At 44.3% G+C, this 27,852-nt stretch overlaps 1 protein-coding gene and 1 non-coding gene across 5 annotated transcripts; both read left to right on the forward strand.

Moving 5' to 3' along the window:
- The first annotated feature begins 8 nt into the window (after nt 1-8).
- On the forward strand, nt 9-27,231 carry Ppp1r7 (protein phosphatase 1 regulatory subunit 7). 4 transcript variants are annotated; one of them, XM_048441940.3, is made up of 11 exons: nt 9-157; nt 2,795-2,923; nt 7,130-7,185; nt 7,710-7,775; nt 8,254-8,384; nt 9,184-9,346; nt 11,340-11,456; nt 14,632-14,736; nt 18,121-18,207; nt 24,339-24,475; nt 25,902-26,037. In XM_048441940.3, the coding sequence occupies exons 1-11, from the start codon at nt 106-108 to the stop codon at nt 25,903-25,905; spliced, it is 1,047 nt and encodes a 348-aa protein (XP_048297897.1). In that variant the 5' UTR covers nt 9-105; the 3' UTR covers nt 25,906-26,037. The 4 variants fall into 4 exon arrangements, with proteins under 4 accessions (XP_048297897.1, XP_048297896.1, XP_048297898.1 ...); XM_048441939.3 differs by lacking the exon at nt 24,339-24,475 and having other exon boundaries at nt 25,902-27,231; XM_048441941.3 differs by lacking the exons at nt 11,340-11,456; nt 24,339-24,475 and having other exon boundaries at nt 25,902-27,231.
- LOC125405427 (U6 spliceosomal RNA) lies at nt 23,749-23,850 on the forward strand. The gene has a single exon (XR_007233566.1). It is a non-coding gene; the product is annotated as a U6 spliceosomal RNA (small nuclear RNA).
- Nucleotides 27,232-27,852: the final 621 nt, after the last annotated feature.

The following is a 27,852-nucleotide window of genomic DNA, read 5'->3' on the forward strand; positions in this document are numbered from 1 at the left end:
CTCGCGCCTCTATGCTCGATTCCATTGGCTGACTGACGGGTCCGGGAATCCCGATTGGTCCATGGCCTGAGGTGACAGATTCCGGAAAGGGGAAGAGCAGCCAATATGGCGGCGGAGCGCGGCGCGGGGCAGCAACAGTCGCAGGAGATGATGGAGGGTGAGCGGCCCCTGCGGGCGACCGGGGAGCGGCGAGCTTGGGCTTGGGCGGGCACGGCCTCTTGCCGGATCGGAGCTCGGCCTCCAGCCTCCGGCCATAGCCGCGAATCTGTGACAGCTGCCAACCCGGTTGGACGGGGAGGAGAGGCTTGGAGCCCGGGAGCCCCGGCCCGAGGGCGGCAGCGGGCAGGGAAGACCAGAGCCCCGGGAACAGCGTGGCGCGAGCCCGCCCAGGAAAAGGGGACGGACGAGGAAGCCGCGGCTATGGGAACCTAGTCTTAAAGCTCCGAGATTGACAGGCGAGGAGGCGGGGGACTGTTCTCTGTCAGCTCGTTGGGGAACTGAGGTTTCAGGCGTGGGGACCTGCCAAGTCCATAGTTGTTCACGCGGCATGGATGGAAAAGTGTCTGCTCGGGAAGCGAATGGGTTGTGGCAGAGCGATGGGTGACAAGGAGATCCGGAGATTGAGTTTACGAGGCGGTGTCTTGTTTTCTTTACGTTCAGAATCTTGGAAGGACTAAATTCAACTTTGTTCCCTTTTTCATTGTGTTGAATTGTGTCATCATATACATACATACACACACACATATATATATTACATATGTGCATGTTTTCATACACAGTTGTTAGCTACATAATCGTTACATGTGTGCATATGTATGTGTGCATATATATATATATATATATATATATATATATCTGTGTGTGCGCGCGCACACATATATACATACACACACTTGTATACTATCCGTTGTAGCATCCGGCGAATCTGAACCCTTAAAGGTCTTTTAAAGACTCCTCTGTTTTGGTGAGTTTTCCTTCTGGAAGAACAGTCAGGCAGTAGTCACTCTTCTGAGAAGATTGCTAGGGAAGAGGGTTGCAGAGCAAGGAACAAGAGTGTTGGAAGAAAAGTCCAGTGTGTTTAAGTGGTGATGCTGCCCTGGGTTGGGCTTTGAAGAATCTCTGGATGTCATCCAGGCTGGGGACAGGTGGGGAGGACCAATAAATACCATTCCAGAGAAAGGAAACCCAGTCCAAAGCAAAGGAGTATGGAAGAGTTTGACCTAAATTAACAGTCAGATGAGATGGGGGCTGGGAAGAGCTGGCAAGGCTTCCCAGAAAAGGTTATGGAGAGCCTAAAAAGGGAGTCATGCTGGGGTTTTATTTTACCTTTGAATCTTTTCAAAGCAAGGAAATGCTTCTTCCTGTCCCACCCTTCCCTCCTCCAGTACCTTTCTCCCCCTTCTTCCTCTGTTTCTTAGTAAAGGGCAAATACAAAAGCCAGGTTTTTCTCTCTTCCAATCCCACACATGTCATTACCAGCTGACACTTGTATTTCTATAGCCTCGTGTCTTTTTTGGGGGGAGGGGACGTGTTTTTTTGTTGTTTTGTTTTGTTGGTTAGTTGGTTTTGGGGGGGTTGTTTGTTTGTTTGTTTGTTTTAAGATAGGGTCTCACTATGTAGCTTTGGCTGGCCTGGAGTTTGCTATGCAGACCAGGCTGACATAGAACTCAGAGATCCACCCATGCCAGTCTGCCAGAGTGCTGGAATTAAAGGCATGCACCACCATGCGTAGTGAGCTCCATGTTTTGTCACCTTCTCTGTCATGGCCAGTACCTTAAATCAAACCTTCCTCCTCCTGATACATTTTTTTTTCCTTTTTGTTAGGCTATCATACCCAGGGCCACACAGTCACATTTTTGCACATTGTCCCACACTGTAGAACCTCTACTGACCTGAGGATAAAGGCACAGGTTGCAGCAATTGTCCCTTCTGTCTTCTGATTCCTCAGAGACTGTTATACTGAACCTAGTCCCCTAATCCTGGATCACAGACTGTTGTGTGCATCTTGGTAACTCATGCATTCTCCATGTCTACACACAGACCACTCTTGTGCCCTTTCTCGTTTGGTCCTGATGGGGATCGGGGAGTGTACTCCCCTGACTCTCTTCTACAGATACAAAAATTGAGGTTTAGAAAAGAAGATTATTCACCAGAGCCACAGGTCATTGTTGCTTTCTCAAAGCCTGTTTATTTACTCTGAAAAACTTTGCATTGGTAACATTGTCATGCGATCTTTTCACATCAGTAGGTTACCTGGCATTTGGCACTTTAGACAGATTCTTATTTTCATTGGAGCTCCTCCCTGACCCTAGTCTGATTTTAGCTAGTCTTGATTTCTTTCAGAATGTGGGGCCCTGTAAATTGAACCAGTTTTTCATGGCCAAATGGATAGTGGGACATCAATGAAGGTATGTGATAGAGGGATCACCGTGGTCCCCTTTTGTGGTGGACATCAGGTCAACTGTGAGAATCACCTGGAAGGTACTTCGCTATGTGGTGCCATTAGTGTTCCTGATCACAGATGGCCTAGAGGCTTTTGGAACACTTGGGAGTTCTTTCCAAGCTCTTGGAGGGGAAGAACAGCATGTGAGTTGTGTCCATGTGTCCTCTCGGGTCCTGTCTCTGTGTCTTAAATAGTGCTGGGACATAGAAGACATTCAAGTGTTCATATAAACTGAATTCAACTGTTTCAGAAAGAAGTCTTGCTGATTTACAGCTTGTGGTAATCTGTTCTCTGTTCCTTAAATGGTCACATGAAGTGGACGTGAATTCTCACTGATGTGTTTGGGTTCAGTTGACAGGCGGGTTGAATCTGAAGAATCAGGTGATGAGGAAGGGAAGAAGCATGGCGGTGGCATCGTGACAGACCTCAGCCAGCAGAGCCTGAAGGATGGAGTAGAACAGGGGGCGGAAGACCCAGAAGGTACTGGGCGTGGTTAACCTTGAACTCACCATTGAAGGGGGAGTATGCTGTTGAAGATTGCTGCTTCTTTGCACGTCATGTTTCCTTGTGGAAGTAGTTGTGTTCTTCAAAGGTCCCCAGTAGATTGGGTAGCTGACAGAGGGCAGCCTGCTCTCTGGGGTGCTGCCTCAGCAACTAGCAGATTTACATTTATGGGTACAGTAGATCCATTTCTGCTGAAGGGACAGTACTATACTACTGATGATATTGGCACTAAAGTGTCACCTAGAGCAGAACCAGAAAATGGTTTTTTAATCCTTAACTCAGAAAGTAGAATTTGAAGAGAGCATAGTGATTGACTGCTATGCTTCTGTACCTGCCACAGTGATGAGAAGTCACTTCCTATGCAACCTTGACATTTGTTATTTGAGACAGGATCTCACTATGTAGCCAGGCTGGTCTTGAAACCATTATGTAGCCCAGTCTGGCCTCAGACTCAGAGATCTGCCTACCTCCTAAGGATATGTGCTACTATGCCTACATCCACCTCGACATTCATCTAGGCCTGAGAGTCACCTGTTACAAGCATAGATGTTAGGGAGATCACTCCATTTGGAACTGAGCAGCTTCCCATGGTAGTTTTATATCCTCCTCAGTAATGGCCTATGCTTACATGTTTGCTCAGAATATCAGTTTACATGGAAAAAATGACTGAAAATATATAACCACAGGAAAATGTCTCAGCTGAATTGTTGGGGAGGGACAAATTTGTAAGTAGGATGTATCTTAAAATATGACTTTTAGTTAAAAAGCATGAATATTTAATTTTACCTGCTTAAAAAGAAAACACATTAGCATTGCCGAGGACTTCTTTTAACAGAAGACTTGAGAGGAAACTGCCTCTTAACATTTCTCAGATTTGTATGGATTTTTCAGGTATTCATAATTATGCATTACCTTTATAAAAATAAATTTGCAAAAACATAGCTACTTTTTAAAATAGCATTGCTCACTGTGTGCCAGCAAAGATGATTGGTAACTATGGTAACCAAATTTTAAGGCAAAAGGAGATTACCACAAAAGTACCCACCACAGTTAGTTTGGAACTTCAGAGCTGATATTCTGGAGGTGATGTGGGTGGATAAAGCAAATGGGCGTTGTCATCATCATTCGATTTAGCACGGAAGGGCTGAGATCTATGCCACTGTAATATTAGGCTACCTGGAAGACTTGGAAGTTAGAGCAGCATGGTCCTAGGCTTCGTTTCCTGGCTAGCTGTGTTACTGTAGTGGGTTTCTCACTGTAAAAGAACTCTATTGTGTGATAGGTGAGGAGAGTAAAAGTCCCATGTTAGCCAAAGATCCCTACTGCAAGGCAGGCCAGTTGGGCTAGAGCCCAGCTTAGGAAAGTCCATGCTCTTACCTCCAGGTGACTAGAACACATAGTAATTCTCTGGGAACATGTATTTCTACTCCTTAAAAAAACTGGAACTGCTCATACTTACATAAGTTTCAGCAGAAGACATTCAAACGTCAATCATTATCTTTCTATTTTTCCTAACTTATGTATGTTTATCTACATTTCACATTTATGAGGTGTATATGTATACAGGTATGTACGTGTGCGTGTAGATGCCAGAAAACAGACTCAGGTGTTGTTCCCCAGTTTACTGTTTTTTGAGACAAGGTCTCTCACTGGCCTAAAAATGGCCATTTACACTGGACTGACTGCAGCAAGCCCACGTGTCTGAACTTCTCAAGTGCTGGGATTACAAGTATACCATCATGCTCAACTTTTCTATGTGTGTTCCAGATCTAACTCAGGTCCTGGGCTTGCACAACCCCTTCATTAAGTTGTCTCCCAACCCCTCTTCCCCTGCTTTTTTTCTTCAGTACTAAGGATTGAGCCCAGGGCCTCCTTACACCTGCTATACAAGACTCTACAGCTGAGCTATGTTCCTAGGCCCTTACTTTAAAAATTACAATTATGATGCTTTCAGAAGTTTGTTCTGCCAGGCAGTGGTGGTGCGCGCCTTTAATCTTAGCACTCGAGAGGCAGAGGCAGGTAAATTAAGTTCGAGGCCAGCCTGGTCTACAAGAGCTAGTTCCAGGACAGGCTCCAAAAGCCACAGAGAAACCCTGGGAGGGGGAACACCAAAGCAGAAGTTTGTTCCAGTTGGTAACTTTAGTCCATGTTAAACCAGTGTTTCAAGAAGGGACAGGAACAACACATGCTGGATGCTGTGTTAGACAGGAAATTTTGGGCTATGCAGCACATATCCTGAGAAGCCTAGGAGAGCCCCATTCTAACCCAGTGCAGCTGCCGGTTGTGCCTACTTTTAGTCTTCGTGTCTGGCTACTTGCCTTAGCTACGGTGCCTTCCTGTCACAACTTCCTGAGCTCATGGATGGTGAATTTTTGCTGTCTTTTGAGGATAAGGGGACTCTTGTAATGTCTTCTTGTTTGTCTAATTCCTTTTATTTAATACCAGATTAGTTCGTATACTGTAAATTATAGGTAAACAACAAAAGTAACATATTTTCGGAAATGGAAACTTTTATAATTTAATAAAATTACTTTCAAAAAAAAGTAACATATTTTAGTTGAGTACTGTTGATTGTTGTAGAGAAGACATCATGGAAAGTCAGTGAAGTAAATGGCCAGTTCTTCTTTGTTATTAAGCTGGTCCCCTGCCACATGCTTCTCTCTAAGGCCTCCAATGAAGAAACAGGCTGACCAGCACATAGTCTGCTAATGTTTGGAGGAGCCATATGTGGACTGAGGTCAAGAGTGTGTAAGCTGGCTCTACCATAGATGCAAGTGCATGTTTGCCCTGAGGAAAAGAAACACAGGAAAAGGGAGCCTAGGAAAAAATAGTAATAAGTGATAAGAAGTTAAAGAAATAGAGGCGAGAGTATTCTGGGACAAAACAGGGTTTAGACTCAAAGAAGCAAACAAAAAAAGCAGTCTGCTTCCTTCCTACAGAAGGTTTCAAGATAAAAAAATGTCTTAAAGGAAACACCATCTATGAAGCCATGAACCTAGGTGTGGTGGTACTTCTCTATCATCCCAGTATCTGGGACCTGAAACATTAGTATTAAAAATTCAAGGCCAAGGGCTGGAAAGGTAGCTTAGTTGTTAAGAGCACTGACTGCTCTTCCAAAAGACATGGGTTCAATTCCCAGAACCCACATATCAGCTCACAAGGACCTTGTAACTCTAGTTCTAGGGGACCCTCTACTGATCTTTCAAATGCTGGACAAACAGACATGTAAACAAAGCACCCGTGTACATAAAATAAGCATTTAAAAAGTTCAAGGCCAGCCTGAGTTACAGACTGAAACTGTGTCTGAGAAAAGGGGTGGGGGCAGAGATCCAGTCAAAATAGCTTTATTTGGATAGCAATGGCTACAAACTAAGGGAAAAAAAACTGAAAAACCACTAGGGAAAGCAGATGACACTTTGGTAGTAAAGGGAAATGCTGTTAATCTCAAGTGTTTTGGGGATATGTACACATGTATTTTCATTTCTCTGTTCCTTAATTCCTTCAGCATTATTTTTAATCAGGTTCTGATGAAATGCAAATGGCGCTTTCATATGAGACTCACCACTGCAGCAGGAAGCAGTTTGTATCTGGCTCTCTAGGGCGGATAGTCTCATGATATCCAAATGGGCTTCTCTGCTGGAATTAGTTCACCAGGCTTCCAGTTGAGAAGTACCCTTAAATTATTCAGTGAAGCTCTTTGATCCTGTCTGTTGAGCTCTGCTTCATTTTGTTTCCCTCTCTGTCAGGGAAGCATCTGTAGATGCTGGGCTACTTTCCAAAGCAGTAAAAGGCACATCCCAGAACATGTAATACGCCCAGCATGAGCTGTATTCAAGTGGCCCAATTTATTGCCACAAACAGAAGGAAAAGAAGACATGGGTAGAGAGGCTTCTGGCAACACAAATTTCAGGGATTCTAAGTCATGATGGGAATGTGCTTCCCAGCAGTGACTAGGCTTCCCTGGGTTCACCAAGACTCAGGCAGCTGCCTTCCTCCTCCTTCCCACCAAAAGCTTCAAGCTGCCTTTGGCTTCTTAGGAGGTTCAGAGGCACAGATGACTTTTGGAGGCTTTGCTATCACCCTTCTCATCTTCAGTGTCCCTTGCATCAAACTTCTCCAGTCGTAGGGCAGAGTAGCAACTCTTTATAAACAGAATTGTTCTTTTTGCTTGTTTGTTTTTAGAGGAACATGAGCTGACAGTGGATATGGAAACCATCAACCTGGACCGAGATGCAGAGGTAATGCTGCCTCCCTGACTCAGCCTCAAGGGGCATGGTTACAGATGACCCTAGCCATCAGCTTATCTTTTGTAAAGGTGGCAGATTAGTGACTAAAGAGATCACTCAAGCCTTTTTTGATTAGTTTGATTTCCTGTATTTTTACAATTTTTAACACCAGCAGTTGAAATCTGTTTCTGTTCAGAAATTTATTTCTATGGCAACTGAAATGCTTTTGATTCAAGTTATATGAATTCAGTGGTCATATTGTTTATATGGGTCCTTAAACCCCCAATTTTTGAAATAGTGTGGATGTGGATATGTGTCCAGTTGCTAGGGAATTGAATTCAGACTGACCACTGCATCAGTTTTACATAAAACTAACATAAATCACAACTAAACCAAGCGTCGACCTGCCAATCACAAATGGATCTACTAGCCTCACAGTCTCTCCCTTCCCTTCTCTTCTGGTATTCTCCTAAGCAGCTCCTGACTAGGTCTCCAGAAACTCTGATGGTTCTAAGCAAGATTCCTCTGTGTTTCAGGATGTTGATCTGAATCACTATCGTATTGGAAAGATTGAAGGCTTTGAGGTGCTGAAGAAAGTGAAGGTGAGAGGAATCTGTCCTTGCACACAAGGTGACTTGGTAACATTTACTTGGAGAATATGCATAATCCTTGTTCCCATCCTGTGGGTGGCACTGGCCTATATTCTTATGTTTCTATTCTGAATGGGACAGGTGGCATGTCTGGGCTGTGATACTGCCCTGGCAAGGCCTTGCAGTCTCCTGTACTAGCTCACTACAGTTAACTTTACTTCTCAAAATGGAGCGCAGTAAAGGTTCCTCCAACTGCGAGAACTTGACTTACACTCCAACCCTATTCAGGGCCTCCTTCCCCAAACAGGTATGCTCAGTTTGGGTCTTCCTGACTTTCCTTTGGGCCTGTGCTTGTTCTCAAGTAGAGGAGAGTAATTCCAGCTTCTTATCCACACTCACCTGCCCCTTGAAGGGCAGCATGAAATAGCCCAGGAGTGTGGGTGGCCCTGTGTTCCCCTTTGCCAATGCTGATCCTCTTCCTATCCTCCAGTCACTCTGCCTACGTCAAAATTTAATTAAATGCATTGAGAACCTGGAGGAACTGCAGAGTCTTCGAGAACTGGATCTCTATGATAATCAGATCAAGAAGATTGAGAATCTGGAGGCGCTGACAGAACTGGAGTGAGTAGGGAGACCCAGAGGAGATGAGATGGGTTGGGTGACTGGGGTGACCTACCCACTGCCTGGCCATAGTCCTGGAGAGCTGCCCTGTGCTAGAGCTCTAAAAGGGAGCAACAGTTTCTTCCGTGCCATTAACACTGAAGGCTGGAACTAGGCTTCTGACTGAGTTTATTCAGTAATGATGTCAGAACTGGGAAGTAGGATCTTTAATCCATAATCCCCTTTTTAAAAAAACAAGTGTCAGCCACATTTCTGACTAAAGGGATCAGCTTTACCTGGCTATAGCCTTATCTGGCTTCATTCCTTTGTTGGTGCTGGCTTTTGTTTTTTTTCTTTTTGAGATCATGTGTGAAGTAGCCCAGGCTGAACTGAATTCTCTGTAGCTGAGATGATCTTGAATCTTGAGCCTTCTGCCTCCACCTCTCCAGTACTGGCCTTACAGACATGTGCCACCATACCCATCTGTTTTGATTTTTCTTTGTTTCAGTTTTAGTCCAACACTACTCAGGTTGAACATGGTACTAGGTTCTGCCATGGACACAGGCATAAATGAAACCTGGTTTCTGCTCTAGATAGGGCAGTGTTCATAGCCTGCAGGTTGCCTTTACTGCTCTCCAGACGCCAGACAGCTTCATGGTCCCATAGGTCAGCTCCATTGTGAGCCAGTCAGTAAGTGATGGGGCCATGGTGAGATCCAACCTCCTAGTGACTGCAGATCCTGGAGGCAGATATTGTCTAAGTGGAATTCAGACTCCTATGTACCCTGTGTTCCTTCAAGAAATATTTTGCTTCTTTCCAGGATTCTAGATATTTCTTTTAATCTGCTGAGAAACATTGAAGGGATTGACAAACTGACACAGCTGAAAAAACTCTTCTTGGTCAACAATAAGATCAGTAAAATTGAGAACCTAAGTACCTTACATCAACTGCAGATGCTGGAGCTGGGCTCAAACCGCATCCGGGTAAGTACAGGTGGATCTGCAGTGGTGCACATAGGGTATGTGCTCGGCTGAGGCTTTGTTTTGTTCATGTTGTTTGAAGGATGCAGGGAAATAGTTAAGGAAAACTGCTAACTGGAAGCCAATATTTTTTTTTAATTCATTTATTTATTTTACATCCTGGCCACAGCCTCCCCTCCATCATTCCCTCCAGTTCCTCTCCCCCATTCCCCACCCTCAACCCCTCCTCTTCCATCTCCATCCAGGAAAGGACACGTCTCCTGTGAGTATCAATAAAACATGGTGTATCAAGCTGCAGTAAGACTAAGCACCTCCCCATGTGTTAAGTCTGGACAGGATGACCCAATATGAGGAGTAGGGTTCCAAAAGCCAGTAAAAGAATTGGGGACAGCCCCTGTTCCCGTTGTTAAGAGTCCCATAAGAGTACCAAGCTACACAACTGTAACATTTATACAGAGTGCCTAGGTCAGTCTCATGCAGGCTCCCTGGTTGTCGGTTCAGTCTAGTCTCCGTAAGCCCCTGTGAGTCCAGGTTAGTTGATTATGTGAACTTGGAAGCCAGTATTAATAAGAACTGTGCTCACACCAACTGATCTTGTCTGGTAATTAGCTTTCATGGCTCTTCATCTGTATTATGGTCCTGTGCCAAGCTACTGCCAACTGTGCTCCATAAAGAAAGCCAACTAAGCTTTCCTTTTAAATCTGTTCATAGTAGTTTTCTTCCATCTGTAACTGAGATGTGTTTCACACTTGCAGTGATCATGTGATAAGCAAGATTTTTACTGTTGAAATGCCCCCCAGAACACTGGGCTGGTCCTTCATCCCCTAAAAATGTCTTCTGGCAGAATTTGGTTAGATGGTCAAGATCCATTTGACCTTGAAAACATGGGTCAGAATGAAAATGAGAGGCCTTTTAAAAAAGGAGTGCTACAGTGTTCCACAGAAACAAAATGAAGTCTTTGGAGATAGGGTCTCACTCACTGTGTAACCCAGACTGTCCTGGAACTCAGAGATCTCCCAGTACCAGGATTAAAGGCATATACTACTACACCCAGCAAAACCCAAGTTTTTGCCAGTTGACACATAATGGCTAGGGAAAGTGCCTTGTATCTGACAGACAGGAACCTCAGGGGGTCATGTAAGTTCTGATATTGGAAGAGAATCTGCCAGGCAAAGGAGGGAGGCTTACCCATGGGCACACACAAGGGTTTTGTCAGTCTTAAGACTATATGAGCCTAATTTTGACATCTTGTGTCATAATGCTGTGTTTATCCTCAGTCTGCTTGGTTAGTGACTGAGGCAGGTATATTCATGCCTGTGTCTGCCACTCCATGTGTGAAGCAGCTCCCATTTGGTATTTGGAAATACTATACCACACTTTGTGGCCTGCCTTTATGGTTCTTCAAGAGCCATAAGGATACAAAACTAGGCCTAAGTAGATATGACTGCACCAAGGAAAAGCAAGGGAAGAGGAATGAGAACAGCCTTGGGGCATCCCTCATGGGCTTCTGAGATCAAAGTTCCCAGTATCTTGATTTCTGTAGAGGCCTAGGCTCATGGGGATGCATAGTCTCAAAAGCTGTATAGAATGAAATGCCACTTAGGCGAGAGAAATCGGCGAATTTATGAGTTTTCAAATAATCCCAGAGCTCTGAAAGTATGAGAGCTGGCCGGGAGGCAGAAGCGGGCGAGTTTCTGAACTGGAGGCCAGCCTAGTCTACAGGTATCCATAGTGAATTCCAGGACATCCAGGGCTATGCAGAGAATCTCTTGTTTCAAGAAACCAAAGAGAGAGAGAGAAGAAAAAAGTATGATTATTGGGTTTGGGAGTGAGCCCCAGGAATCAATCTTCAATCCTCCATCATTTTTGTCCTTTTCCATACTGTATATTTAAGAGACAGTTCATTAGAAAATTCCCAGAATCCAAACATCACAGAGCTTAGATTACCTCGTCCTATAGTCTAGATTCTTTACTTGATGTTTCATCTGTTTGACAGGCAATTGAAAATATCGACACGTTAACCAACCTGGAGAGTTTGTTTCTGGGGAAAAACAAAATTACAAAACTTCAGAACCTGGATGCACTTACCAACCTGACAGTCCTCAGTATGCAGGTACTGGGCCTCACCAGCTCCCAGCTTCTCATTCTCACAGGGCCAGACCCACCACACCCAACCTGATTTTATTCCCTTAGTATGTCTGTAGCCAACACTGTTTCACAGTCAGTAGATGGTGGAAACATTAGAATCCACAGACTATACATGCACATATATTCTAAACTAAAATTCTGTTCTTCTTATGTAATTTATTTTTCCTTTTAAGGATTTCAGTTTTAGGAGCTGGAAAGGTAGTTAAGAGCACCAGCTACCCTTCCAGAGGATCCAAGTTTGATTCCTAGCACCCACATGGTGACTCACAGCTGTCTGTAACTCGTTCCACAAAATCTGACACATTTCTTCTGGCCTCCACAGGCACCAGTCACATATGTGATGGTATACAGACAGACCGACCTCAGGCAAAACACACACACATAAATTTAATTTAATTTAATTTATAGAAGATAGAATTTCATTCCTTGGACTGAAGAGATGGTTCAGAAGTTAAGAGCACTGGTTGCCCTTCCACGTAATCCAGGTTCACTTCCTAGCACCCACATGGCAACTCACAAATATCTGTAACTCTAGTCCAATACCCTCTTCTGGCTTCTGAGGACACCAGGCGAGCATGTGATGCACAGACATACATGCAGGCAAATGTTTATGCATATAAAATAATAGTGGTGTTCATTCCTTTCTATATTGGCAGTTGAGCAATAAGTGAACTCTGTGGCCATCTTTAGAAGGGAGAGCTCACTCCAGTCCTCTCAAGTGTCTGTTCAGTGATAGAAATTCTCTATCTATATTACACAGAGAGGGCAGACCTTGTGGGACCATGGGTTTGAGGACAGTTCAGCTGTTCAGTACTAATGTATGTATACACTCGTTAACTTTTATCTTTAATTAAGACAGGGTCTCACTATGTAGCTCTTGATGGCCTGGAACTCACTATAAACCAGGCTGGTCTCAAACTTACAAGAGACCCAGCTTTCTCTGCCTCCTGCATACTGGGATTAGAGGTTTGCAGCACTATGCCTGATTTGTGTGGACTTTGTTGTTGGTTTTTAAGATTTTGTTTTTGTTTGGCAGCAAATTAGTAGAATCAGACTCCTTGAAGGACTAAAGGGAGATGTGCCTGGGTGTGCCTGGGATACCAGTGGCAGGTTCCACTGACAGCCAATTATGGCACAGGAACCTCTTAGACTGAGTAAAGCAAGTACCTTACAGATGGCTTCAAAGAGAAGTTTTTGAACTGTAATTGAGTTGTAAGATACTCTAAAAGAAATGAAAATTGCTTCCTTTCAAAACAAAAATGAGCCGGGCGGTGGTGGCATATGCCTTTAATTCCGGCACTCGGGAGGCAGAGGCAGGAGGATCTCTGTGAGTTCGAGGCCAGCCTTGTCTACAGAGCTAGTTCCAGGACAGGCTCCAAAGCTACAGAGAAACCCTGTCGCAAAAAAAAAAAAAAAAAAAAAAAAAAATAGGGCAGGAGAGATGACTCAGTGAGTAAAGGTGCTTGTTGCCAAGCCTGATGATCTGAGTTCAATTCCCCAGGTCCCCATATAATGGACAGAGCAGATTTCCTGCAAGTTCTCTGATGTCTACCAGTACACCCACATATACATACTCTACATACTAAATATTAAAACAAAAATAAAACCCATGATACTTTGAGGAGAGCTAGAAAGCAGATGAGAGCGCTGGATGCTCTTCCAGAGAACCTGGGTTCATCCTCAATGCCCACATGGCAGCTCCAACAACCTCTTCTGGCCTCAGCACCAGGCAGGCATGTGGTACACAAACATACATACAGATAGAACACCCATACACAAAAAACAAAAAATGTTTTCATTGATACTTTTGAGATTTTTAAATTGTTATAGTAAGTGGTTCAGCAAGATGGCAGAGGAGGTAAAGACTTCTGTCACCAAAACTAACCACCTGCCTGGCAGCAGTGATACACACCTTTAATCCCAGCACTCTGTAGAGGCAGGCAGATCTCTGTGAGTTCAAGGACAACCTAATATACAGAGCTAGTTCCAGGACAGCTCGGGCTGTCACACAGAACAAAAAACCGTTTATATTCAGTCCCTAGCACCCATATGATAGAAGAAGCAAATTGACGTTATCCCCTGACCTCATGTACCCGCCATTACATGGTCATATGCACATATATACACAAGACAAATCTATTTCTTAATTACTTCAAATAAACCTTCAGATGCATCTAAAAAAAAGTGAGATTTTCATATAAAAACCCTGAACTTCAACTTGATATTCAACCCAGTACAACAGACCCAAAATGTTAGCCTTCTTCTCTTAAGTTCCATTCAAGAATATTTTAAGTTTTTTTTATTTTATTGTGTTTGTTTTAGTTATACAGACAGGGTGTTTCTGTGTAGCTCTGGCTATCCTGGAACTCATTCTGTAGACCAGGCTGGCTTAGAACTCAGATCCGCCTGCCTTGCCTCCTGAATGCCTGTTTTTTATTTTTATATGTGTGGCTGTTTTGCCTGCATGTATGTCAGTGTACCACATGTATACCTACTGCTCTTGGAGGCCAGAAAAAGGCATCAGATACCCCGGAACTGGAGTGACATGATCGTGAGCAGCTGTGTCCGTTCTGGGAATGAAACCTAGGTCTTCTGAAAGGCTAGCCAATGCTCTTAATCACTGAACCTCTTCTTCACCCATCTACCCCCCACCTCCCAACACTTTTTAAATAAAATAGGATAAATGGGAAACTTCATTTCTAAAGCCCTTGTATTTCTCACCTTCTGTGTAACTGACTGCTCTTTTTCGTTTTCTTTTAACATTTTCCTGTGTGTGGTATGAATGTATGTGGTATGATTGTGTGTTCATGCACGTGTGTTTATGTGTGTGCTTGTGGAGACCCCAGATTAGATTAAAGTTGGGAATCACCCTCGATCACTCTTCCACCTTATTCATAGAGTGAGTCTCTTAGTCAACCCAGAACTAATTTTATGGCTAGTTTTGCTGACCAGCTTGCTCTGAGAATCACCTATCTCTGGCCTTCCATGGCTGGAATCACAGGCAAGCCGCCATACTCACCTGGCATTTATGTGAGTTCTGGAAGTTCAAATTTGGGTCCTCAAGCTTAAGTGGAAGATATTTTAACTACTGAACTATCTCCTCAGCCCCAAGAATGATACTTTTTAATTCTCTTCTACAGAGCAATCGGCTAACAAAGATTGAGGGTCTACAGAGCTTGGTGAACCTGCGTGAACTATACCTCAGCCACAATGGTATCGAGGTTATCGAGGGCCTGGAGAACAACGTAAGAGCCCATTGGTCTGTCTGAGGGAGCTAAAGGGAGGTGGAGAGGAAGGGGCGGGTGCTGGCATCCATTGCCCTCCAGGCCTGGCCTCAGGTGAACATACTGCCTACAGGATGTAAGCTAAGGGCCCTCTACCCCAATGAGTCAAAGGGCCAACATGTCACATGGCAACCTGTGGGGTTTCAACACAGGTATCACAGACAGACATCCTCCTAGGACAGTTCACTGCACATCTGCCATGTATTCTAGGCCTTTGGGTGATTTAAAAATCCTTACCTGCCCCTGTATCACACAGATAACTAACACAAGTATTATCAGCTCTGTTCTTCCCATTACTCCCTCTGGCCACTGAACTTCCTGCCTTGCCTCAGCCTGCAAAGACTCCAGGGTGAGCCTAGCCTGCTTAGACGGAAGAACCATGCTCCCCTGGCCCCACTCCTGGAGTCCAGAGTGCTGAAGGTCTCCTCCTCCCCATTACCTTTCACCAATCTGTCCACTCCTCCCACCCTCCTCCAGCTTCCCATTCGAGAAGAGCTTCTCCTACTTACAGTTGTCTTTGATCTCACCTGTTTTTCCTCCAAACATGATTCAAGACAAATAAAATATTTTTTCTTGTTCAATTTTACTGGGGTTGTTTTGTTTTGTTTCGGAGGAATGTTTTTTGTTTATTTGGTTGATTGGTTACTTTTGTTAGATTGCCATCAAATGTGAAAAAATTAGGTCAGGTTTTTGTTCTTGGAATCATCATTATTCAAATCTCATCATAGGTTCCTTTGCCCTTTGTGCCCCATCAGTGAGATTCTGGAGGAAAACCAGTGTTCTGAGTTTAAGTTCAATTTGCATGTTCAAAGTTTGGTAACCTTCCTCTAACTTTGTAATCAAATTAAGGATTTAGCTAGCATGTGAAGCCACGTGTGGTAGCATACACCTATAATCACAGCACTTAAATGACGAAAGCAGGAGAATCAGAAGTTCAAGGCCAGCCTTGACTACATCGTGAGTTCAAGGCTAGCCTAGGCAGCGTGAGACCCTGTCTCAAACACACATATACAATTAAAACCAGCATGTGACCTTCTGTAGTATAGGATGATAGTTAAAAGGAGAGACGGAGGCAGCAGCTGGAGCAAGGGAACTTCAGAAAGCCTTGGGGCTGGGTGGGGTGCACGCACTGACAGCACCAGTACCCCTGCTCCTCACAGGTAACAGTCCCTTCTGGGGGACCATCGTGTCTATCTGCTCTGTAATCCCCTCATGGTGCAGGTCTGTCTTCAAACAAACAGGAAAGAAGTGTGAGTGTAGAGTCCTACCCAAGGCATCTATCTTATAGCTAAGTCTTGGTTACATGTCATGTCATTCCTGGGCCTCTGAAATAGAACAGAGAAATACTGTGTTAACAGTAACTGTGTCATCGTAATGTTTACCTTGATCAAATATGACAGTCTTTCAGATTTATTTCAGTATAAGTATTTACCTAATGTTCTCCCAAGTTTTATCTCTTAATCAAGAATTTACTTTCATGGCAGGAGAAAAAGAAGTGACTTTTCCCAAGTGGCACATGCACTGTCACTGGCCCACTTAACAATTGTTCTTTCTTCAGTGTCCCAAGGCACCTGTCTTATGGATTTGGCTCTTCTGTGCCCTGAGATTTTCCCTTCATTAACCAAAAATGTTTGTTCTGGCTCTTGACCTGGGTGTTTGTTTATTGTGTATATAAGTTGCCTTCCCTACACTGTTGTGTTGTTTTGTTTTTAATTAAAAAAAAATTCTTATTTGATTTTGTATAAGCACTCAAATCCTCCTCACACAGAAGGGGCTTAAGTGGATCTCAGGTCAGAAAGGTTAGTGAGCCGTCCTGGGGCCAGTGTCCACCACCAGCACTCTTCCCTGCTGAGCCTTGGACTCAGATCTATAGTGGGTTTCAGACTGCTACTGTTTTGCTAGTTTACAGTCTTGCACACTGGGCTGTCACAAAGTGCTGGGGAAGGATTCCATTGGTGGGCTTGTTCTGTCCCAGCCTGTACCTCGGGTTGGCACTATAGCCCCATATAGTTGTTTTATAGCTCTGTTGACTCTGAAGCTCCATGAATTGTTACTTGGTACTCTCATACCTGTGCTGCATATTTGGACTCAGTGCTTCTAGCATGTGTGCCAATGCTTGTGTGATGCTTGTATGGGATGTGGAGGCGGGAGGGTGGTACTGTGGAATCTTCAAGGGATTGGGAAGCCACACCTGTGACATTTTTTAATCAATAGCTACTGACTATGATTTTTTTTTTAAATTTCCATTAAAACTTGGAAAGATTTGGGATCAAGATACCAGGAATGCAGTAGAAAACGAGGACCATGAGTCTCTAAAGTGCTGAGAGATCTTTAGGGCAGATGGGGGAAGGACTTAACAGACTTCCAGCCAGCTGTAAGATTGCCATGGAGTCTAGGAAAGCATCCCAGTGCTTTGTTAAAACATATTGGCAAGCACTATAAGTTACGGTAGACTTAATTTTCACCATGACATTGTTCTGCTGTTGAATCTTGAAACTATAACCATGAAAACAGTTATAAAGCCGGGCAGTGGTGGCGCATGCCTTTAATCCCAGCACTCAGGAGACAGAGGCAGGTTGGTCTCTGTGAGTTCGAGGCTAACCTGGTCTACAGAGGTAGCTGTTAAGACACCCAGGGCTGCACAAAGAAACCCTGTCTGGTGGGGGGCGGGGGGGAGATAGGACACAATCCTGCATCCTGCAGGATACTTGGTACCCACAGAAACCATCTTCAGCTGCTAAGGTTCCACTTGCCTTCATTGCCTTCCTAAGTCCTAGCAGGCCCCAGTATTAGCCCTTCAGTACCTAGGCCATCCTGGCATTGCCCCAGGTAGGTAGCTTTGTCCAAGACAGGAAGGCCTCTTTGTTATTTCTCCCACCTCTACTGTGTTCCTGGAGTATCTTATCCTCACCCAAACCTCAAGCTCCTTGGCCTCACTGAAGAGAGGAATTCCACTGTCAGTAATTCAGTACTGTATTTCCTCACAGTAAGCACTAAAGACTTGCTACAATAGTTGTCATTCCTTCCTCAAAGTCACTGCTCTCCCAAGACCCCAAGAACAGGAGCAAGGGTCTCACTGGGGTCCTCCGCAGTTATGGGGCCTCAGACTGACACAAAGTTTAGGAACGGTGAGGGCTTCATGCGGTTTTGAACAAAAACACTGTATCAGGTCCAGCTGAGGAAGCCACAGGAAGTAGGTAGGTGGTATCAATCCAGCTCTATCAAAGTCGCCCCAAGGCATATAGAGGGTGGCTCTGCAGCCTTCAGCTCAGCCTCACACTGTTGCATGTGGTTACATGCTGCTACTGAAGTTAAGTAACACAGAAAAAAATTTTCTTATTTTAGAACAAACTCACCATGTTGGACATTGCATCAAATAGGATAAAAAAGATTGAAAATATCAGCCATCTAACAGAACTGCAAGAATTCTGGGTAAGTCTTAAACGTAGTGGGATTGGCATCTCTCTTTGGCTCAGGGTCCTGTTGAGTAAAACATGTGAATGAATGAAAGTCTGCTAGTCCTGGAAGCCTTGATGCCCAGTGTACCGTGCCTGTGTCCTGGGGATCGAATTCAAGTTGTTTCATGTGCTGTTACCCACTAAGCCATCTCACCATCCCTGCCTTCAATTTTTTTAGTACACTAATATAGATATATCATTTCATTTATTTATTTGTTTGTTTTGAGGCAGGTCTCCCTGTGTAGCCCTGACCATTCTGTAGCTCTCTATGTACACCAGGCTGACATCACAGATGTACCTGCCTGTGCCTCATAAGTGCTCTGATTAAAGGCATGAGCAACCATTCCCAGCTGAGCTTTAAGTATGTAAATGTATAGTTTTTGTGAAATAAAGAAAACAACATTTTTTTTACCCTCTAAAATTTTTCCTGGTCCTCCCAACCGTTAGTTTCTTCTGAAGCTCTCAGTATATGTGTGTTAGTCCTTTGGTAATTAGATCATAGCACATCTGTTGCTCATCTGCCGCTCCTTTCCCCAGGCTTTGCTCTAGATGAACCTCAGTTTATGTGATTTCTTTTTGTTGTTGTTGTTGTTTTGTTTTGTTTTGTTTTTGTTTTATTTGTTTTTCAAGATAGGGTTTCTCTGTGTAACTTTGGAGCCTGTCCCGGAACTCGCTCGGACTACCAGGCTGGCCTTGAACTCAGAGACCTGCCTCTGCCTCCCCATTGCTGGGAATAAAGGCATGCGCCACCCTTTCTATTGCTGTCTTCAAGATATTATTTTCCCTTCTGCAGTACCCAGTCCACTGTTAAGATCATTATTTAGCTACTTCAGTTTTTAGAGACTTATGTATTTATTTGTGTTTATGTGTCTTTATAGTACATAGGTGTATGTATGGGTACCTATGCCTGTGGGTGGCACAGAAGGTAGCGGTGACTTTCTCTGTTGTCCTCTGCCCGTTTATTTGAAGCAGAGTTTCTCCCTGAACCTGGGTCTGGCATTTATTTTCTCACTCCGCTAAGCTGGAAGCTAGCAAGCCCCTGTGATCCCATGTCTACCTCCTTTGGAGCTGCAGTTACATACACATGCAGGGTGCCTGACTTGTTGTTACACGGAATCCAAACTGTGGTCCTCATTATGCAGCAAGCTCTCATGACTCCTGAACCACCTCTCCAGCCCTAGGTTCATGGTAGCAGGAGCGCGCAGCTAGACTCTGGACCCCTCACAGCCGGGAAGGCTGAGAAATAGAGCAGGATCTCATGATACTGCTTTTCACCTTTTTATTCAGTCCAGGATCCCAGCCCAAAGGATGATGCCACCCATATTCAGGGTATGGCTTCCTTTCTTGGTTAAACTTCTTTGGAAGTCCTCTCAGACATCCCTAGACATCTCCTAGGTGAATCTAAGCCCAATCATGCTGACAGTAAAGTTAATCATACCTATTCAGTGAATTTTTGTTCTAGTTGTCTTTTTGGCTCTTTGAGAACATATTGTTAAGTTTTTTTTTTTAGTTAATATATATGTATGTGTGTCTGAGTATGAATTGTGCACACATGAGGACCTGTGCCTGTGGAGGTCATAAGATGGTATTGGATCCCTGGACCTGGAGTTACAGGGAGTGTGAGCCACCTGATACGACTGCTGAGACCCAAGCTCAGACCCTCTATGAGAACAGCACTTGCTCTTAAACTCTGAGCTGTCTCTTCAGCTGTATTGCTCTTTTTTTGTTTCTCACAGATTGAATTTCTTATTAGATTTTTGTGTTTCTTTGTCATTTTCTTCTTTACATGGCTAGTAACTTCTTGTATGTTGAGTATTGTGAAACTAAACAGTTGTATATCAGATTTGTGTTGTTTTTCTGAAAAATATATTGGACTTTGTATCTAGCAGGAAGTGAAGTCACTGCTAGACTTCAAGGCTTATTGCTGGGTTGAACCTGCATGTTTTGTCCTCTTAGGCTAACCAGCTCTATCCCTGTGTATTGCCCCTCTATGGCCTCTAGTAAATGTCATGGGACCACAGACATGTCCCCGCCCCATGCTGACCCTGGTAAATTTTAGCCCATACTCCCTACTCTCTGTATATGCCTTAGTCTTTGCTTCAAGATACAAGAAGGGAGACAGCACGGGATTTCTGGGTTTTGTTTTCCTATATCGCTCACTCTTACCTAGAAATTCGGACTTCCTCTCTCCCCACCTAAACATAATTCCACTTGACTTCAGTGTGGCTTCCAGAGCTTGTTTGACTCACCTTCCTTGTAAGAGGCCAGCCAGGTGACCACAGCACTCACCCATTTGTTTTTCCTCTCAGGAATCACTGGTTTGCACCGCCTGTTGTCCAGCTTATGAAAGCAGCTGTCCCCACACCGTGCCCTACTCTATTAGTTTATAGTCTAGCAGCAGTTGTTCCAGTGTTGATTGAAGCTGAAGCTGTATTTGCTTAATTTTGTATTTATGTCTCCCCACTAGTAAATGTCATGAAGACCAAAGAACAAAGTTGTTTAGGACTTTTTAATCTTTAAAAAATATAACCTAAAAGTTATTATCTGAACCTTCTTAGTATAGAATAGGATGTTGTGAAACACAGTCATGTTTGCGTGGCTACCACCACCATGCTTGTCTTACAAAACCGAAACTGCCCTCACTAAATACTAATGTCCTTCTACCATTCTCCTTTCTGACTTCATACAATTTTTGACCTTTTCTCACTGGCTGTTTCATCAATATAATGTCCTCCAGGCTCTTCCTTGTTTTAGCACAAGTGAGACTTTCCCTACTTTTGAAGGATGAATACTATTCTATTCTGTATATGTTGTTTCTTCTTTTGTCTCACCAACCCTTAGAACAATGCTCAATACAGATTTGATGAGTCCAAAAGAGGGAGTTAGGGAAGGAAGGTTTGTCAGTTGAGTGAGGCTAACCGTGTTAATGTTAGAACCGAGCTTACACATGTCAAGAGAGGTGAGCATTCTGCTGCTAGAAACAGGAGAAGTAATCATTGCTGGAAAATACCCAGACACTCCCTGACTTATTCCATTTTTTTTTAATTTAGATTTATGTATTTATTATGTATACAGTGTTCTGTCTGCCTGTTAGCCTGCAGGCCAGAAGAGGGCATCAGATCTCATTATAGATGGTTGTGAACCACCATGTGGGTGCTGGGAATTGAACTCAGGATCTCTGGAAGAACAGTCAATGTCCTTAACCTCTGAGCCATCTCTCCAGTCCACTTATTCCATTTTTAAAAAATAATAAGAATACAGCATTTTGTCTGTGAAGTTGGCAGATTTGTGAAATATGATTGCAGCCAATCTGTAGTACAGCAACCCCTGTGCTTAGCACAAATATTTGGAAGCATTTAGAACCTTAAACATACCCACTCACCGAAGCACGGTGGTGTCACATTCAGGATCCTAACAATATGATGAGACATACATGTAAAGAAGTAGTCTTGTGTCATACAATGGAACACTTCTGAGAAATATATCATTGGGAGCTTTTGTTATATGAGCATCATAGAGTAAATAGACAAAGACAGCTATGATGTCTCTAGATAACATAATGTAGGGCTTGGCTAGATGGACCTGGGGTCCAACATGAGATATAGTCTTTTGTTGGCCAAAATGTCATCAGGTGGCACATGATTTATTTCCCATAGTAGTAAAAGCTTTGTTGTGTTTCTTGATAATAAAAATGCATGTTTATTATATATGTATAAAGGTCAGGTTTAAAGAGGAAAGGAAGGCCTTTTAGCATATATTCTATCCACCTTTTAGATACACTTTTTAGATGTACTATTATATATGAAACTTAGGAACATTTCACATGATGCATGAGTATGATGGTCACCTGAAAGGCCAAGATTACTTTCTATAATGTATGGAACCTTAAAAGTGACAAGAAAACAACCAGTAGAAAAATAGGAGGCAGGTAAGTTTGGGCAGTGTGTAGCAGTTTGTCTTATTCCTGCTCTTTGATATGTTCCATGGTTACAGTCTGGACCTAGGACGATGGCACAGGTCCCTGGAGGGCCCACTCCTCTGCCCCCTTATCCTTACCAGACTGATAAAGCAGACATCATGCTGAGCAAAATCTACAGTAGGAAGGAGAACCTGGTGCAGCAGCCTACTTGCTGCTGACACCTACTCTGGCAGCAGACGTTGCCTGTGTCACCAGCAAATGAGTGAATCAGATGCTTCTCTTCTCAATGTGCCTCTGCTGGCCTCAGCCCACTGGGCCTCTCGGAACTTCTGTCCTGTGTTTGCAGTCAGCGGTAAGCAGCCTAGTGGTTGCTGGCAGAGGCTGTATAGCCCAGCCCAGCATCCTGCACACTGACAGCGCTTGCTCTCGCTGTCTCTCTCTCCCACACACACAACTACTCTCTTCTCTGCAAACATTTGTACTTAGTTGACACTCTCCGACACCACTTCAGTCTGTCTACACTGTTGGTGATACTAATGTCCCTCTCTAATAACCTAACATCTCAGTTCCTCCACCTGTTCATCTTTATATCCTTTTCCAAGAACTTCAGACTCACATTGGCCTGATTACATTCTGATTCCACTTGACCTCACTTCTGCTGCTGCTCACCCATTGTCCCTTCTCAGTTCTCCTTAACAGCCAGTCCTTGTCTAGCCTGGCAGCAGGGGTGGACCCTTTTCCACTGAAGTTGAGCCAGACAGAGGGGCAGCAAAGGAGGCTTATGATGTCAGGCTTGGACTTGCCATGTTAGGTGATTGCCTGTGTGGAGCAGACATCCATCTTCCTGAGCCTGCTGCAATTAAGCATGCAGCCACCAGCATGACCTGGCAGCCAGCATCTGGGTATCCCAGTGGGTCAGTGCCCACACTCTGCCCTTTATGCGCTGCTTTTAATTCCACTCTACCAGTGGACACATTCCAGATTCAACATCCTTTCAATTCTGCATCTTTCTTTCACCTCCCAACAACAATAATACTTGATTCCTGTACATTTCTCAAAATAGATAGCCAGCCACTGGCCCTCCATTCTCCTGTCTCCCTGAGTCTTTCTTGGTTGTCTTTGCTTCTTTTCTATTCTGCACCCACAGGAATGCTCCAGCATTCAGTCTTCACTTTTCTTTCTCCTTGACAGCCCTATCCAATCTCACAGATTTAAATGTCACCACTGTGCTCCTGGCAGCCAGCTTCTCTTTCTAGCTCCACTGTCTTTCCTGGATCCAGCTGTCTGCTCTTGTGTTGAGCCATCACCCAAATAGTACAAGTCCAAGCCCGAGCTTATGCATTATCCCCACAGTCCCTCAGTGACTCTATCCTTCCAGATCCTCAAGCCAGAAGTCTTGGCACCCTCCTAAACTTCCCCGTTCCTGTGTATCAGATCCACTCCAACATCTAAATATTTGCTCTGCTTTCAAAGTGCATCCAAAACCCCCGTCTCTTCCCACCTCTGCTGCTGCCACTTGCCCAGCATCCTTTCCCTGTACTGTTCTGATGGCCTTCTGACCTGAAGCCCTGCATCCACCCTCCAAATAAAATCCTTGTGCTTGCTTTGGCTGCACATATACTACATTTTGAACAATAGAGAGATTAGCATTGCTCTCATGCAAAGATGACAGATATTTATGAAACATTCCATATCTTTATTGTGTGTGAGTTAATAAAAAGACAAGAACTAGGGCAAAAAGCATTAAAAATGTTCTAGAAAAAAAAAACCTGTATGGACTCCCATTCCATTTAGGAATAAAAGTATAATTCCTACAAAGTTCCATGATCCCCTCAATGACTCTCACTGTTGTATTGCCCATCCCTTCCCTCCCTTTCTCCACAAATAACATCGCTCTGCCAAATCCTGCATTCTTCAGGGCTTCACACAGGATAGGACCCCATGAATCATCAGTGCAGGAGAAACAACAGTCCCAGGACCTATACTGACCAGGTACTTCAAACCCAAAGGAATGGTACCAGGTCAAGTCCTATGGACAGTGAAGTCTTAAGATAAGTGCCTGAGAAGCCATGGAAATTAATCTTGAGATGCTCCCCTCCACTGCATTCTCATCCAGTGGCCCTTCATCCTGATGCATTCTTTCACTTCCCCTCTGCTTCACATGTAACCTGTCTGTCCCATGGTAGGTTCTCGGGCTGCAGAGGTCTTGTCTCCCAGGAGTGGTGCCCTGCTTCTTCCTACAGCTGCTTGCTGCAAACCCTGCAGCCTGGAGTATCTACAGACATGACTTCCGACTTCTGCATGGGCAGAACAGAAGCCACAGGTGGAGCCTAAAGTTTGGTGCTAGACTTGGCAGCTAGTCCTGACTTTATTGTCTGTCTTCAAACCCATAAGTACAGTAGACTGCATCTAGCCTAAGTGACATGAGTGTCCAATTGTGCACACTCCTAACATCTATAGTTAATCCATAGTTAGTGGTGTCATGTTGGTTCTAAGTCAGCCATGGTACACCATAGAAAGTAGCACACTCAACTAGTCATGATTTTTCTCTATCCTGTAGAACAAGCTGTTGGTTAAACATTTGCTAGCATACCATGGCCCACATCTAGGTGGCTACTTTGCTAAAGGTACCCTTCCCAAGCCTCTGCCTCAGCACTTAGACTGGAAAATGGGTTTGGACAGTTTAACCTGGTACTGTAGGTTCTTACTCAAGGTAGCTTTGCCTCAAAAATTGACCCCAATGTGAAACAACATGCATCTATTGAACAGTGTGGGAGTCAACCAGTTCGGTCTCACCTTGATGGCACATTTGAAAAGAGAGCGCACACTCCTGCCATGCTCAGACCCCCACCATGTAGGGTTCAGTGTCCCTCATCTGGTGTTGGCAGTGTTTGTCAGCCTTTGGTGGCCTTTGCATATAGGAGCTAGACCTCCTCAGAAATGTACCACAAAGGTGATCTAAGAGTCATGTTTGGAGTAGAGCAGCCTCTGGCCAGCTGCATTACAGTCAGCACAGTCTCAGCCTTGGTAACAATTAGTGAGAGCCAGTATGTAGGAAGAGTAGCCAGGCCCGCTTTGGATCTGCTTGAGGGCCAGGTGTATAGCCAGTACCACTCTGCTCTTCTTAATGAACTTAGTGTGCGTGTGAGCAGGTGGAGCTTTCACAATGCTGCTAAAAGGCAACCAGGAAGAGCCAAGTGGTGATAGAAGGATCTGTGAGGGATTGGGATAAGGAGAACTATAGAGCCGTGGTTCTCAAGTTGTAGGTTGCAACCCCTTTGGCAAACCTCTTCTCCAAAAATACGTACATTACAATTCATAACAGCAAAATTACAGTTATGTTTTCGGGATCCTGGTCTGTTTGGATGCTCACCTTCCTGAACCTGGAGGGAGAGGGGAGGAACTTAGATTTCCCACAGGGCAGGAAACCCTGACTGCTCTTGGGATTGGAGAGGGAGGAGGAGAGGGAGTGGGGGGAGCGGGAGCGGGAGGGTATTGGGAGGAGGGGAGGAAGTGGAAATTCTTTAAATAAATAAATAAGGAAAAAAATTACAATTATGGAGTAGCAACGAAAATAATTTAATGTCTGGGGGTCCCCACAACATGAGGAACTGTAGGGTCACAGCATTAGGAGGGCTGAGGTCTAGTGCTGTTGTGTGTTTTAATGGCCCCTGTCTCATATTTGGGGATCCCGGCACATAGGGGCCAGAGCTGATCTCTAACAGCCTTTTCCTCATGTGTTCCTTCAGATGAATGACAATCTCCTGGAGAGCTGGAGTGACCTTGATGAGCTGAAGGGTGCCAGGAACCTGGAAACCGTGTACCTGGAGCGCAACCCCCTGCAGAAGGACCCACAGTACCGGCGGAAGGTCATGCTGGCCCTACCCTCCGTACGGCAGATCGATGCCACTTTCGTCAGGTTCTGAGTCCTCCTTGCTCCTCACCTGGTCCCTCTCCTCGACAGAACTTCCCAGCCACGGTTTTTTAATCTACCTATTGCTCCTGAAGTCGTCACTATACCAACAGTCACAACCCAATGGCAATAATAAGGCACTGGTGATAGTTGGCCTACGATGCCACACACCATTTGGAGATGCCAACACTATTAAATCTTGCCACGCGGTCTTCCTGGTGAATTGGTGACGGTTATTATAGCCATGGAGAAAATGCAGGGCATGTTACAGTCATTTGTTCTTCTTGTCTGTCTACGTCCTTAGCCTGGTGGGCATTTCGGGCTGCTACAGCAGGCCCTCAAGTCAGTTTGCAGGGTTTAAGCAGTCATGACCCACAACAGCACATTTGATAGTCATTCAGACCAATTTTGGAAAGAAAAAAAATTGTATTTAAAAAAAATAATTGAGTAAAATCTATTCGGATCTCAGATGCTATAGCCCTTAGAGCCTTCCCATCGTGAGCACACTGGGCACTGTATGACCCTTTCCCACTTGGTGAGAGCCGAGATGCGGAGAGCTTCATTACACACCCCAGCTGTGTTGAACCTAAGTGGTTCTTAAAAACATAAGTAACTAAGCTTTCGGCCACTAGTCACATGGCCTCCTGTTCTTACCCATGGTTCTCTTGGCCTTATATGAAGTTTCTCTGAGCAAGCCACTGGGGCATGAATCTAATGCTCCAAATGCATTGTCATCCCTGGGAGCCTCAAATCTCCTATTTCACACAGTAAGGACTGAATGTGGTCACCAAAGGCTCCTCAGCTTCCAGGATTCTCGTTCTACATAGTCTAAGATGGGGCCCCTAACTGCCATGTGTGGCAGTTACTGTTCATATCTAAGTCTGTTGAATTTATTTTATCATCATTTGTGCTCACACTGCGTCTCTTCAGAGCCACATCTAATGGGAGGCATCCCATTTCCATCATTACAGAAGGTTCTAGGCAACACTGCTCCAGACTTTGTTCAGTATCGGGACAGCCTGCCTTGAGCTGTGAGGCCTGTGCCCAGGTGTCCAAGCTAACCAGTTGGCCAGCTGACAAGGAGTTTGTAACATCAGAATGCTTACATGGGATTTAACATCCACTCACGATTCTAATTCTCACCAAAATAAACTGTATGATATGAATCTGTGCAGCATCTCCCTGTCATGAAACAAACTCTTAGCGAGAAAAGGTGGGAGGAGCAGTTTTCAGAGAACATTGTGCCACAGCCCTGAGATTGTGCCAAAGAGTGTTTGGACACAGAAGGACCGAAATGTAGGTGTCTCTTCTGCAGTCACAGGAGCCCGACACACGTGCACATGATTCTGTAGCATGTGCAGAGAGAAGTAGTACTGAGGGAGCAGCAGGCACAAAAGTGGCACAACCATCTCGAGAATGCATGTGTAACATTCAGTTGTAGGAGAATCTTAACAGTTAAATAGAGTGGTCAGGGGAAATTTTCTCCAAGTGAATTCTTGTAGGAAGAAATGTCAAAACGTTATTCCTTAAACCAGTGGTGGTGACATGTGCCTTTAATCCCAGCACTCCGGAGGCAGAGGCAGGGGGATCTCTTCAGTTTAAGGCCAGCCTGGTCTGCAGAGCGAGTTCCAGGACAGCCAGGGCTACACAGAGAAACCCTGTCTTAAAAAAAAAAAAAAAAAAAAAAAAAAACTAAAAAAACTAAAAAAAACTTAAAAAGTTATTCCTTAAAATAGTTCTAGGTCCCAGAAAGAATCTCCAGAGTGGAACTAGCTAAAAGTTCAGTT

Source organism: Myodes glareolus, chromosome 1 (assembly GCF_982192425.1).
Source record: "Myodes glareolus chromosome 1, mMyoGla1.1, whole genome shotgun sequence".
In the NCBI taxonomy this organism is placed as follows: domain Eukaryota; kingdom Metazoa; phylum Chordata; class Mammalia; order Rodentia; family Cricetidae; genus Myodes; species Myodes glareolus.

Excerpts from the sequence above, each read along its gene's own strand:
- Ppp1r7 (XM_048441939.3), top strand. The coding sequence starts at position 106 with ATGGCGGCGGAGCGCGGCGCGGGGCAGCAACAGTCGCAGGAGATGATG. Across the intron at positions 2,924-7,129 it reads GGGGGCGGAAGACCCAGAAG|AGGAACATGAGCTGACAGTG; the intron begins GTACTGGGCGTG and ends GTTTGTTTTTAG. Across the intron at positions 7,776-8,253 it reads AGGTGCTGAAGAAAGTGAAG|TCACTCTGCCTACGTCAAAA; the intron begins GTGAGAGGAATC and ends CCTATCCTCCAG.